The sequence below is a fragment of the Notothenia rossii genome, assembly GCF_949606895.1.
Source record: "Notothenia rossii genome assembly, chromosome: 11".
NCBI classification, from domain to species: domain Eukaryota; kingdom Metazoa; phylum Chordata; class Actinopteri; order Perciformes; family Nototheniidae; genus Notothenia; species Notothenia rossii.
In genome coordinates this window covers 45741216-45753959 of record NC_136910.1, presented here as the reverse complement: position 1 = coordinate 45753959, position 12744 = coordinate 45741216, and the positions used below count along the sequence as shown (strand labels likewise).

Here is a 12744-nt window from a genome sequence, read left to right as displayed (position 1 = left end):
CTGAAATGTTTTCTAATCAATTGTTTAGGTGCCTTACATTAAAGCTGTGCCCTATGGTTGAAGTCTTTACTGTTGTGTTAGGTGTCTTTGCGACATACCTAGTGTATTATTTCAGTAACTATCATTTGTAATGACGTAACGTAATTCAAGCCTTGACACAAATGGCAAATACATTTGTTATGATATCATTTAAGTTTGAACTTGTGGAGGGAGAAAAACAAGTTGTTGGTTATTTGGGTTTTTGGAAATGTATGATAAGCATTTTTCACATTTTATTGACCAAAAGAAGTATCGGCAAATATTGTGTAAATATGAAAAAAAAACACCATTGTCCTAAGTTTAAAATCTGGTTAATTATTTGAAAGCCATGTTTGTCTGTGTCCAGGGTTACGGAAGCACGTTATCATTAAAAGTAGGAAACACCCTTCAATGAAAGGATAGTCATCAGCAGTGGGCCACTTTCCGTTGGCATCTCCTTTTTATACAACATGTCACAGATGCAAATATCCTGCTTCCTAAAACGTAATGAATGAATGTTTTTGATATTTTGAAAGGCTTTTGCTTAAATATCAGGCATTTGTATGTGTTTACATTAAGAATTACATATCTAAACCTTATCTTCTTACACATGTATCAATCACCTTTTTAAAGTTGTGATTATAATGTATTTGCATGAACTCTTATTGTGTCTTTCTTTTCCTGTAGAGACATCACCTACAGCATCCTGTTTGAAGCGGTGACCACACTGCTGGTGTTCTTCTCCTACCAACTGTTCAACAAAGACATCCTCCGAGATGGATTAATCTATCAGCACATCATGAAAGGACGATGGTGAGGAAAAAGCACACATGACAAGATACTGATATTTAACTGAGCACCACTACCAAGTTAGCTTAAATGAAAGCACAATTGGAAAACAAACCAATAAAGAAAAATGTGACTGCATTACGAGTTGCTCTCACTTACCTCTTTAACTGGGTCATTCACAATCTGCAGGCCGAGACCATTTTGGATCTTCTCCAATCCAACGTGACACTGCCTGATATAGGCTGCTGTTTATATATCCACACTCTGATACTTCTCATCGTGTTCCAAACAATGTCTTCGTGTGTCATTCAGTGATACCGAGGGGGAAAAACAGAAATGAATCTAATAGAACTTTATCTTCTTATCTTATCACTGTGACTTAATCTTCTGTGATTCTGAAAGAATGTAATCCAGTGACTCGTTTGAAAAATGTCGATAAGCTAAATCTTCAGCGTGGGAAAATTGGAGTCTGGATGTAGTATAACTCGCATCATGCTAATACAGTCTGATGTTGAGCTACTTTTAAATGTTTTCAATCCTTTGTTAATTATAATCTTGAAATAGAAATGCTGCAAGCCCTGAATGCATTTTGAAGTCTAGTTCTGTTAAGATGGGTCGACAGAGGATGGAAGTCATTTTCTTTTAGGGCTCTTGCAGCATAACACCCAAATGAGAGCACTTTGGATTAACTGCTAATGAGATGGAGAAATGCTTTGGCGTAGCTGTTGTTGGCAAAACAGATCTAAATGGTTTTATCACTGGTCGTTTAAGAAACAATGTGCTGTGTTGCTGGAAAAACTGTGATATTTGGTATACAGATACTCACATTGACACATAATATGGACCACACACACACACACACACACACACACACACACACACACACACACACACACACACACACACACACACACACACACACACACACACACACACACACACACACACACACACACACACACACACACACACACACACACACACACACACACACACACACACACACACACACACACACACACACATACATACACACACATATAATACATATACATATTATACATATACATATACATACACAAACACACCTGCATGTACTAGAACAAGTCCTATGTCTGGTTCCTTGGTTTTTATTACACTGAGAAAGGGTCGACACCTACTCCTATTAGTGGCAGATAATGAGGCCGACTTGGCAAATGAGCTGACATCTTTTTTCCCCCGCCAGCTCTGATAAAAGGAATAATTTAAATGCCTGTGTTCATATTCTGTATTCAGTCGAGTGCAGTCAGATGTAATTTATGTTTCTGTTGAGCAGGTAAGGGACAGCTTCTAAGGCCAGAGTACTAGATAACCTCAGGGCTTTTACTATAATATTCTATAGACACTCACATCATTATTGAAATGTTGGAAGAACTCACTTATTACACCTCTTCTGAAGAGAGCCCCAGCTGTCTTTGTGAAACTCTCTTTGCGTTTGTGTCTCTTTTCCCCCAGTTTGTCTTTAACTAGTCGGCTGGTGAAGACCCTGCTCTATAACTTCATCAGGCAGGAGAAGTGTCCGCCTCCAGCGACCCACATCTTTGAGCAGAAAGCCGAAGGAGGCCTGCTCTACGGTCTGGCCTCAGGGGTGGCAAGTAAGTGTACACACATCCACACACAAATAAAACAAAAAGAAACGACAAAAGGAGCAAAAGAAAATCTATATTATTTGGTTTGGTTGAGAAAACATCATTTTTTATATTTTACTGTAGGTCAGCAGTTCCTAACCTTTTTCATCTCAGGGCCCACTTAAGAATCTAAAAAAAAATTTCGGCCCACATTCAACCATAAACAATACGGAGGCTAAATAAAGTTCTGATTGGTCAATTCAGAACATGTTTTTAATCCAGCAGTACAGACCGCTTTCAAGGACTGTAATGACCGTTGCTAAGGAGGATCAAGAAAGAGAAAGGAAAAGAGGTTCAAATAAAATAAAATAAATCTTAATAATGAATTTTTTCCACACAAATCATAATGTTTTGCAAATTATTCGGCGGCCCAATTGCAATGCGTTCACGGCCCATTAGGGGGCCGTGGCCCACAGGTTGGGAACCGCTACTGTAGGTAATACGTAATATAGGTAATACGTAATATAGGTAATGTATTCAACTTTGCAAAACTACAACGTGGTTTAACTTGAACCCAACATCTATTTTTGTATTTAGTCACTCTTGTTGCTCACAGTTTGTTGTTGTGATGTTGCTATATTCCCCACATGATTCAATTAAACTGGTGAGTAGAAATGGTATCAGAAATTGGAGGAATGATGGTCAACATTCAGAGATTAGTGCCAGACGTTAAGAAGAAACAGAATTTAGTTTATTTTTATTTATTTTCTCCGTGGAGCCAAAGCGTGGTAAATAAGATTGATATGAGAAATGAAAGCCATGCCGACAGCCATGGCACTGTGGATGAAAATGATATGTCAAAAAATCTAAAGAGTGCGTGTGTGTGTGTGTGTGTGTGTGTATGCAGCTGCGTGTGTGTGAGTTGAATGCATGTTTGTTTGAGTGTGAGAATAGGGCCGGGTTTCCCCTACAGATAAATGCTCTTTGTCGGTTGTTGGTGGCAGATTCCCATCAGTGAGCCATCAGCATTCATCCCAGCCTATCTGTCTGTGGCCAGTGATAGGGCCGATGAGTTGTGGTGCCCTGTCCTATTCTGTAATCCCCTAGAGCCTGTCTGTCTGCAGCCGCCTCCCTTATACACACACGCACAGATCAACAAAGACACAAGCGCTCTTATGCCCGGAGCTCAGAAACAACACTTGTTTTCTTTCTCCGTCTCTCTGTCTCGGCCATGCACACAGTGGCCAGGGATGGGCAGAGCACACATTTGAATTTGGATGTTGAAAATGGGTGTAGGCAAGAGTGTTGTTCTGTAGAAACAGTACATATTAGTTTAATTTCTTTCATTTTTCAGCATGAGCAAATATTCAGCCAGTTAAAAGGGACTTGCAGCAATTTTACACGAGAAAATCTGTTTACTAGTCATGGTTAGAATATTGTAGGGTTGTACCAATTTTCAATTAAAGCTCTGAAGGTCTGTCATTATATGTAATGATGTCGCCGCCTTAACAACCTTGATTTGATCATTGTAGTTATATAAATGTAGTCTATGGTGCTGTTAGTTAATACAGGTGCATGCTTCTCTGTGTGTGTGGCAGAAAGGAAATACGATTATAAGGTTAAATGCCCAAAAATATGAATTGATGCAGAATATTTCCTAAATTTTAAAGGATGTGGATTTTGGAAATCTATCCTTTTTATTAATAACCGTCAACTTGAATGGATTTGTTGCAAAGATTGGACCGCCCAGGTGAAAGCCAATTCTATGAAGCCACCACTGAAAATAAATGATACATATTGTGGAAATTATTATATTAAAACATCTTGGTTTAGTCCTTACAGTTATGTCATATTGTTAGTCTTGGCAGAAGGCCTGTGTTTAAAGCTGTGCATCTACAAATCAGTGAAAGTCTAAACGAGGGACATGAATGCTTTATGAAGTCTGTAAACCCACATACTGTGCACTGGACTAGACAACACTACCACCACAACCTACTTAGCATTCATGCTTTTTATAGCAATCCTTCTTCGTCATGTTAGCAGCATGTAAAACCATTCATGCGTACACCCTCACATTCATAGACGCTCTGGATTTCCCCCCAGATACAGCGCTGGCCATTGGCAAAGCAAAGCAGTGCTTCCTTTCCGTCGCCATGTGACTGTGTGGGCGGATAGGATGTCTCTTCCTCTCTCGCTTTGACACACTCTGCTGTCTGAGTCTGAACGAGAGTCTGCAGGGGGATTATCACCCAGTCTGGCAACTCCTCTCTTCTCCTCTCTTCTCCTCTCCTCTCCTCTCCTCTCTTCTCCTCTCTTCTCCTCTCCTCTCTTCTCCTCTCTTCTCCTCTCTTCTCCTCTCTTCTCCTCTCTTCTCCTCTCCTCTCTTCTCTTCTCCTCTCCTTTCCTCTCTTCTCCTCTCCTCTCCTCTCTTCTCCTCTCTTCTCCTCTCCTCTCTTCTCCTCTCTTCTCCTCTCCTCTCCTCTCTTCTCCTCCCTTCTCCTCTCTTCTCTTCTCCTCTCCTCTCTTCTCTTCTCTTCTCTTCTCTCTTCTCTTCTCTTCTCCTCTCTTCTCCTCTCTTCTCTTCTCCTCTCTTCTCTTCTCTTCTCTTCTCTTCTCTTCTCTTCTCTTCTCCTCTCTTCTCCTCTCTTCTCTTCTCCTCTCTTCTCCTCTCTTCTCTTCTCTTCTCTTCTCTTCTCCTCTCCTCCTCTCCTCTCCTCTCCTCTCTTCTCCTCTCCTCTCCTCTCTTCTCCTCTCCTCTCTTCTCTTCTCCTCTCCTCCTTTCCTTTCTTATCTTCTCCTCTCCTCTCTTCTCCTTTCCTCTCTTCTCCTCTCTTCTCTTCTCTTCTCCTCTTCTCCTCTCTCCTCCTCTCTTCTCCTCTCCTCTCTTCTCTTCTCCTTTCCTCTCTTCTCCTCTCTCCTCCTCTCTTCTCTTCTCCTCTCCTCGCTTCTCTTCTCCTCTCGTCTCCTCTCTTCTCCTTTCCTCTCTTCTCTTCTCTTCTCCTCTTCTCCTCTCTTCTCTTCTCTTTCTCCACATACGCACATTATACTTTGTTGAGCTATGAGTCTGCCTACAAGCAGAAACACATGATGATATCTTGTGTGCAATCCCCAGGTCTGACGTCAAGAGGCTAACAGTAACTCTGCCTCTTCTATGATCCCAATCTACTCTATTTATGGTGACAGTCCCTCAAACACAAACAGCTTTGTATCCTTACAAGTATGTGTGTTAGGCATCATCAGCGTAGCTCACGTAACAGAAATGATGCTGCTCACACTGTTAAAGGGTTTGAGTAGATACATTTTTAGCCCAAGCTTCTTATTATGATTCAGATCATTTGAAATCACTCTGTCTGGGGAACATTTTCATTTGTGTGAGCATATCGGAATAGTGTGTTTGTTTATTGACTGTACCGCATGTTGTTGTACTTTGTGTGTATATGTGTGCATTGCCAAGGCCTGAAGCCCTCATGGCATATTTCATTCAGTGTTATGCAAGTAAATAAGTAAGGAGCACATTCTGCCTGTCTCTGGTCACCAGGCGAGCGCTGAAGGGCATGTTCTCCGCTCTAACTTTGAGAACATATTCCCCTCCTCAGCCCACTCCTCTGGCGTCTCCACAGACCCCTGAGATGTTGGTGTTCAAGAGTATGCGGCACTAGTGTCCTTAGAACCTTTGGTGATTTATATATATATATATACGGTTATATTTTATTCATACTAGATTTACATTTTGGTCTGTTGATCCACTACTTCGGTCATGGCTGTAATATCAACGACAACTGAACGAACCAACTTTTCCCTTAGAACAAAGAGTTTCAATTATCCCAATAAATATAATCAAAGGATTGGTGCAAAAATTGCGTGCGTGCGTGCGACCGACCGACCGACCGACCGACCGACCGTGATTTGGTGTGGGGATATGTTCAGGTGAATTGGATGTCAGGGGGAATATGTGTCTCCAGAAGGGATTGTTTACAGCCTGCGTCTGAATATTTGGAAAGACATTGCAGATATTTGATTATGTGATGATATATGTTTTGAATATGTACCCATCAGTCGTGTTTAATAGTTCAGTTCATTATGTAAAGCAACACACATCCTTCTGTTCCTAAACCAAGGCTTTCTCTTCTGTTACAAAGATTAAACTATGGACTGCTTTTGAGCCTATTTCAATGGTTATTAAGAAGTATTTCATATTATATAGTTGATATTGCATTGAGACCAGGAGAGATGTGTTGGTCATAAAGGCTTTTTAGAGTTGAAAATATACATTTGTTATGTTGTGGATACAGACTCACTAAACTAAGACTTTGTGGGTGCAGTTGAGTTGCGTGTCTCACAGAAAGATGCCTTTGCTGCCCTCCAGTCCTGAAGCCCAGATTTTTCTAATTTAAGCGTGCCAGCCTCCTTGTCCGTGAATGACCTTCTCTTTTCCTCACTCTTCCCTTCCCTTTCCTCTTCATCACGTTGGCCTCCTCCTTTTTGTTTTCCACTGGGCGGCTGGCCAGGGCCGGAGCAGGCCTTAGCAGCGTAGCATTATTGGGTTTATGTGGTGGGCAGGGAGACAGGCAGAGCGAGCCGAGCCAGATGGATAACAAAGAGCACCCTCTAAGGTAAAATAGAGTAGAGCCCTGTGAATGTGTGTGTGTGAGAGTAAGTGTGTGTTCGAGAGTGCAGGAAATGTGGCTGCCAGACCGGGCTCTCTGACACGGCTGGGCTAGTCACTGTGGTGCCAGAGATGAGATGAACAGCACTCAGTCATAACTTGGCCCTCTCTTTTTTAAGATAGTGTATCGTGTATGGAGAGAGGAAGGCAGATAGACTGACAACTGATGTAATTTCTCATTTAGGGATTTATTTTTTGTTGTGGCTGCAGATTATTGATTATCTTCTTAAATAAAAAAATCGTTCCACTTTGAGCAACAGTTGCATACACACTTCAAATCAAAAAACAGTGATGGACTGTTAGGATCTTGTACATTTAGAGGCAAACCAAAGTACAAACCACGGATGTTACCAATAATTGAACACAGTCACAAGTTGACGAAAGGAAACTCTGAGGCAGAGCAAGTATTTTGTCATGCATAATTGATGAACAACCAGTCACAAGTTGTTCCTTTGTTCTGTCTGCTTCCTTTCAAAACAAAGAGGACACTGGGATGTGACCTCCCATTATATCCTTGAGTTAATATTGTAATGTAGAAGTATGTGAGTGTACGTGAGGAATTTCACCCCTCTAATGTTTTGAGCAAATGTCTTTTTGTCTGACTCACACTGTTGATTCAGTCACCAATTGCACTGAGTGTGTCATAGTTAGATCAGGAGGACTTTACTCTCACACCACGAAGAGTGTGTGCAAGTTCAGATATACTGATATGCTGTTCCATACTGCTCCACTAGATGGCAACAAATGTACTTGGCTTCACCTCAAATTCAGTAGCTTGGTTAATGGGAACCTGCTCCACTGTGTTGGTCGGTGCTTTCTGTGTGGCTAGACGTGCAGGAGCCACAGACTGTCATTTGTGTTCTCGGTGTTCATGCTTCTCGTGCTTCCCGTGACGCCTGAAGGCACCAGCACTTCTGTAGGAAATTCAGCTGCCTCTCATCCCCCAACGAGAGAAAAAATGAACCCCACTCCAGTTGGCCAGTAGTTCCAGTTTCTCTTTGTTCTGTGGCGCCGTCTATGTTGTTTCAAATTTCAGGTGATGCAAACTGTGGTGTGTGTGACTCCATTGTGCACAGCCTGGCCTTGATTACAGTCTGACTGCACATGCTCGTTTGCATTCGACCAGGGGCGGACTGGGGGGGAAAAGTGGCCCGGGGATTAATTGACAGACAGGCCCACTTAATGCGTGGCATGTATCGGCCGGCCGGCGACGAAAGTATGTTACTTAACAAAAAACCCTATGCATTTTATGTTATTTTGCACCATTATTCATATAGTAATCACATTACCTGAGCCCATGAGTTGCCTAGAGCAAAATAGTTACAGCATATATTTAGTGATTTTAATGTTAACAGATCATTGATGCAATAACATTTGGACCCAATTTGCCTGACTTGACACATGGAATTGGCGTAGGAAGCATCCTCAATGTCGGTGAGACAATTTAACAGGGGGTGTGGACCTCACCTCCTCTAGGGGGGTCCGGGGGCAAGCTCCCCCGGGAAGATTTTTTTTTAAATGTTGAAGTTAAATGCATCAATCTGGTGCACTTTGAGAGCAAAATTAGGGACTAAATCTATGGCAGCCAGTAGGGGCTTGGATTGTGAGCCGTAGCGTCGCTGGTTCAAGTCCCCGACCAGACCTACATTTGGAGTGTGGACTTCTACTTGGAGAGGTCCCAGTTCACCTCCTGCCCTGCCGTGGTGCCCTTGAGCAAGGCACCGGACATTCCCCTTCCCCCCTCACTCCCATTGCTCCCCGGGCGCTGTACAATAGCTGCCCACTGCTCCTAGTACTAGACTCCTGGTACTACGATGGGTTAAAAGCAGAGAACACATTTCACTGTGTGCTGTGTGCTGTGTGCTCTGCATGTGTGACCATTAAAGAGGGTTTCATCCCTCCCAATTCCTCTTCAACACCCATATAAAACAGAACTGTAAACAGATTTACTTTTTCTTTCAACATGTATTTGAACAGCAAGTGGAGGCAAAAGTGACTGCACCCAAAACAATAAACCTGCTAGCTAGCCTAAACTCAGTAACAGAATGTGGCCCCACGTTTTTCTCCACAGCCGCGCAAACTCTGAGTCAGACGTCACTTCCTCCTTTTCTATCCTACGGGTACAGCCGTACAGCCACTCCCCCTGAACCCTGTTTCCCTGCCAACCCCCCTCCCCCTCCCCTCTGCAAGCCCCTCCCTCTGAACCCAGGGCTCGCTACAATACTGTAGCTTATACTGTATACACAAACTATACAAAAAACGCCTTTACGCTTTGGAGCTTGTTTATCCATCTGTAAGCAACTGCCAGCTAGGTCTCTCAGTCACTCACTCCTGATCGTTCATTGCGCAGTGACAGCTGCCTGATGTTTGAAATTGAAACTGATAGATAGAACAAAGGTAGCCTATCAAAACGGCACGGCCCAGCCACTGGGCTGGGCTGGGCTGGGCTGGGCCGGAACACTTACAAATGTGGGCCGGTAGGATTTAGGCAAAATAAATAAGATCTTTTTGTTTTTGTTTTTGGGCCCTCCGGCCCACACACAGCACCGGCCCACCGGGGAAACTCCCGGTATTCCCAATGGCCAGTCCACCCCTGCATTCGACTCCTCATGAAGCATAAATCAGTTAAAGGCTTAAGAGCTGCAAGTAATACAAAAATGCTTTCCATAAAAAGTTGGACATTCACAACCTGACTGGTCTTCATCACTGAGGCCAAGATCCATCCATCAGTCTGTTGTTCTGACACAGAGAGCTTTGGTTCTCGTTTCTAAGTCTTAGAAATCCTACCTGGGTATCACACAGGGATGTGTGTTTGATAAAGAAGAACATTGCATTTTTTCTGTGCTTAAAGCGGCTTGAATTACATTAATAATATCATTGTTATTGCAAAGCTCTTCCCGCCATCTGAGGTCTCCCATAGCCCGACTGTGGATACACACCCCTTTCTGACCTGGAGGAAATCACAGAGGTGGAGGTAAAAAATATGATCTTAGGGTTAAGAGGTTCTAAGGCAAGGGATGCAGATGATTTAGACACCAACTTTATAAAGACACATATCGACGGTCTAATAAAACCAATTAGTATGCTAGTAAATCAATCTATCAGCACGAGGGAAGTTCCATCGTCCTGGAAAGTGGCCACGGTGACACCGATTTTTTTAATAAAAAGGCAATGACGTCCAATTACAGACCAATCAGCATCATCCCCTGTGCCTTTTAAGATAGCTGAGAAATGGCTGTCAAAACGAATCACCAAACATTTAGACAAAGGTTTCGCTCCACTCCACCCAATGCAGTTTGGTTTCTGTGCTCACCACACTGAGACAGCTAACTGTGTCTTTGTGGAAAAGGTTAAATGTATGTTGGACACGAGCCCATATGTAGGTGGCATTGGGATATTTTTTTTTTTTTAAATCCTCTGGAGCAGAGAGAGGAGCTGTGGATTATTTTTATTGATTAATGCATCAGTGTTTCTTTGGGTCAAAAACACTAAACTCACAACTTAAAATGAAAGCGTTTAGTTTATTTAATAAAAGAGCACATTTTCAATGTGAAAAGTAACAGTAGATATAGATTAGTTGCAATTTGGTGCTATATATATATTTAAAAAAAATGAAAAATATATATCTATATATATATATTTTTTTAAACACTTTGAATTTCAGTGGGGGCGCGGGGCTCCGTTGGCAGGGCGCAGCGCCCCTCCAATAAAATGGTAGGGGAAACACTGGCCTTTAATGTAATACACACTGGAAAAAACACACAAAAAATTGCAAAAATCCATGAACTCACCAGAAATTAAAGTCATATATAACTAAAAAGCATTTGGAGAGTAAAAAAAACATGTTTTTCTCTATATTATTATAGGGAATATATTTTTATTGGTGCACCATTTATGTGTCTGTCTTCAGGTGGGTTATGGAGTGTCTTCACATTGGGAGGGGCTGGCAACAAAGCCGGTGTAGACCAGGAACACAACCCCCTACCACTGTCCAATCAGAGCCTCCTGTTACTGCTGGTGCTCGCCAATCTGACAGACGGGCCCGACTGGCCAAACCCCTACCGCCAGGCCATCACATGCTTCAGAAACACACAAGGTATAAATCTGTTGGTTTTACTTTTGTTTTTATTCGAGTATTTAATGTGTATTACATATACCAGGTGTTAATGAACGAATGTGATAACATTATCATCCTGACAATATTGACTTCTCCACATGCAGACACGTCTTCGATGTCCGCTGAGCAACCTCACACCTTCCAGATCAATTTCAACAGTCTGTACACAGCGTTGTGTGAGCAGCAGCGCTCTGACCAGGCCACTCTTCTACTGTACACCCTTCTTCACCAGAACGCAAACATGAGGACGTACATGCTCTCCAGGACTGACATGGACAATCTGGTGGGTAGAATGGCAATGAAGACCGCTTGATAAAAATGCGCTGCAATAATGATGGGTTTTTGTAGGCCAACCTTGAAGAGAACATAGCCCTGGTTCTTTTAATAAAAAGACAATGGATTATTTCAATTCAATTTGGGATTATTAAAGAAAATAAACTCTATGGCCAGAAAAAATGTATGATAATAACATGCTTTGTTCAACAAGATAATGTCTACAAATGAACACTGCTTTAATTATTTTATTATGCCTATATAAATCGTCAGAAGTAAAAAGCTAAGAATAGGCTGTAAATTATCTACACAAAGGTTGGATAACTTAAACCACCACCACTGAGTAGATGGCTGTTTTTGGCAAGATGGCGTCTCCCAACAAACCCTGTATTCTCATTTTGCCATCCTTTCCATGTAAAAGCTTAAAATTCACAACAGGATTTATTTTTGTATTTTGTGTCATAGTAAAACGCATTGAAATCTCTTAGGCTTGTGTTAACCACAAACCTACATTCAGATATCTAACCTAAAAACCTAATTATATTTTCTGTTGTAGTTTATGGAAATAGCAGTAGCAAAGAACACTGGGTTGTTTGGCAATCCTCAACAAAACACATTATGCAGTCCTTCCTACACACATGGGTATGGCCATGAAATCGTTTCATCTTGGACCAAATGCTATGGCTTGGAAAGCAGGGAGGATGTATACAGTGGCAGCTGGTGCTCTCCGGTCCATGTGGGACAGTGCCAGTTATTCCTTCCAGCTGAGTGAATGTACTGAGGCATTTAGTGAATGAAAATCAATCTGTAGACCAGCATGTCAGATGGTATCATGTATGAACATTGTAGACATTCATGTGAGGCTTTTCGTGCAGTGCAACACTAAATTATTAGATTTGATTAGAAAGCGGTTGAAAAAGTAGTCTGTTAAGAATTGCAACAAAAGATTCATGGCAATCGGCAAACACATGCAGCAAATTACTTTTAATAGACATCATATTCTAAAAGAAAGCAGGTCAATTAAATGAATGCATGTCTATCAGCATGACCTTTCGGTGTTATTTCTCATTTATAGCTGCTATTATAAAATGTTACCATTAGCAAGTCTAGATTGAGTTTATTATGTAGGGGTGTACTAATGAGTCTAGCCATAACAAAGCACGGCTGCACGGCGGCGTAATGAGCTAACGCTGCATCTGTGAGGGTTCATCGCTCAGCATGCTAGCTACTAACTGCTTTCACTCCGACAATATGAGTCTGAGTAGACAATCTTT

General features: G+C 41.9%; 1 protein-coding gene across 2 annotated transcripts in view; it reads left to right on the top strand.

Moving 5' to 3' along the window:
- Nucleotides 1-12744, top strand: part of dym (dymeclin) — a 52053-nt gene that overhangs the window by 8167 nt on the left and 31142 nt on the right. For both annotated transcript variants that reach the window (XM_079657986.1, XM_079657985.1), the window contains exons 7-10: nucleotides 706-831; nucleotides 2302-2441; nucleotides 10991-11176; nucleotides 11302-11480. In XM_079657986.1, the coding sequence (XP_079514112.1) occupies nucleotides 706-831; nucleotides 2302-2441; nucleotides 10991-11176; nucleotides 11302-11480 (631 nt within the window). The remainder of the gene's footprint in view (nucleotides 1-705; nucleotides 832-2301; nucleotides 2442-10990; nucleotides 11177-11301; nucleotides 11481-12744) is intronic.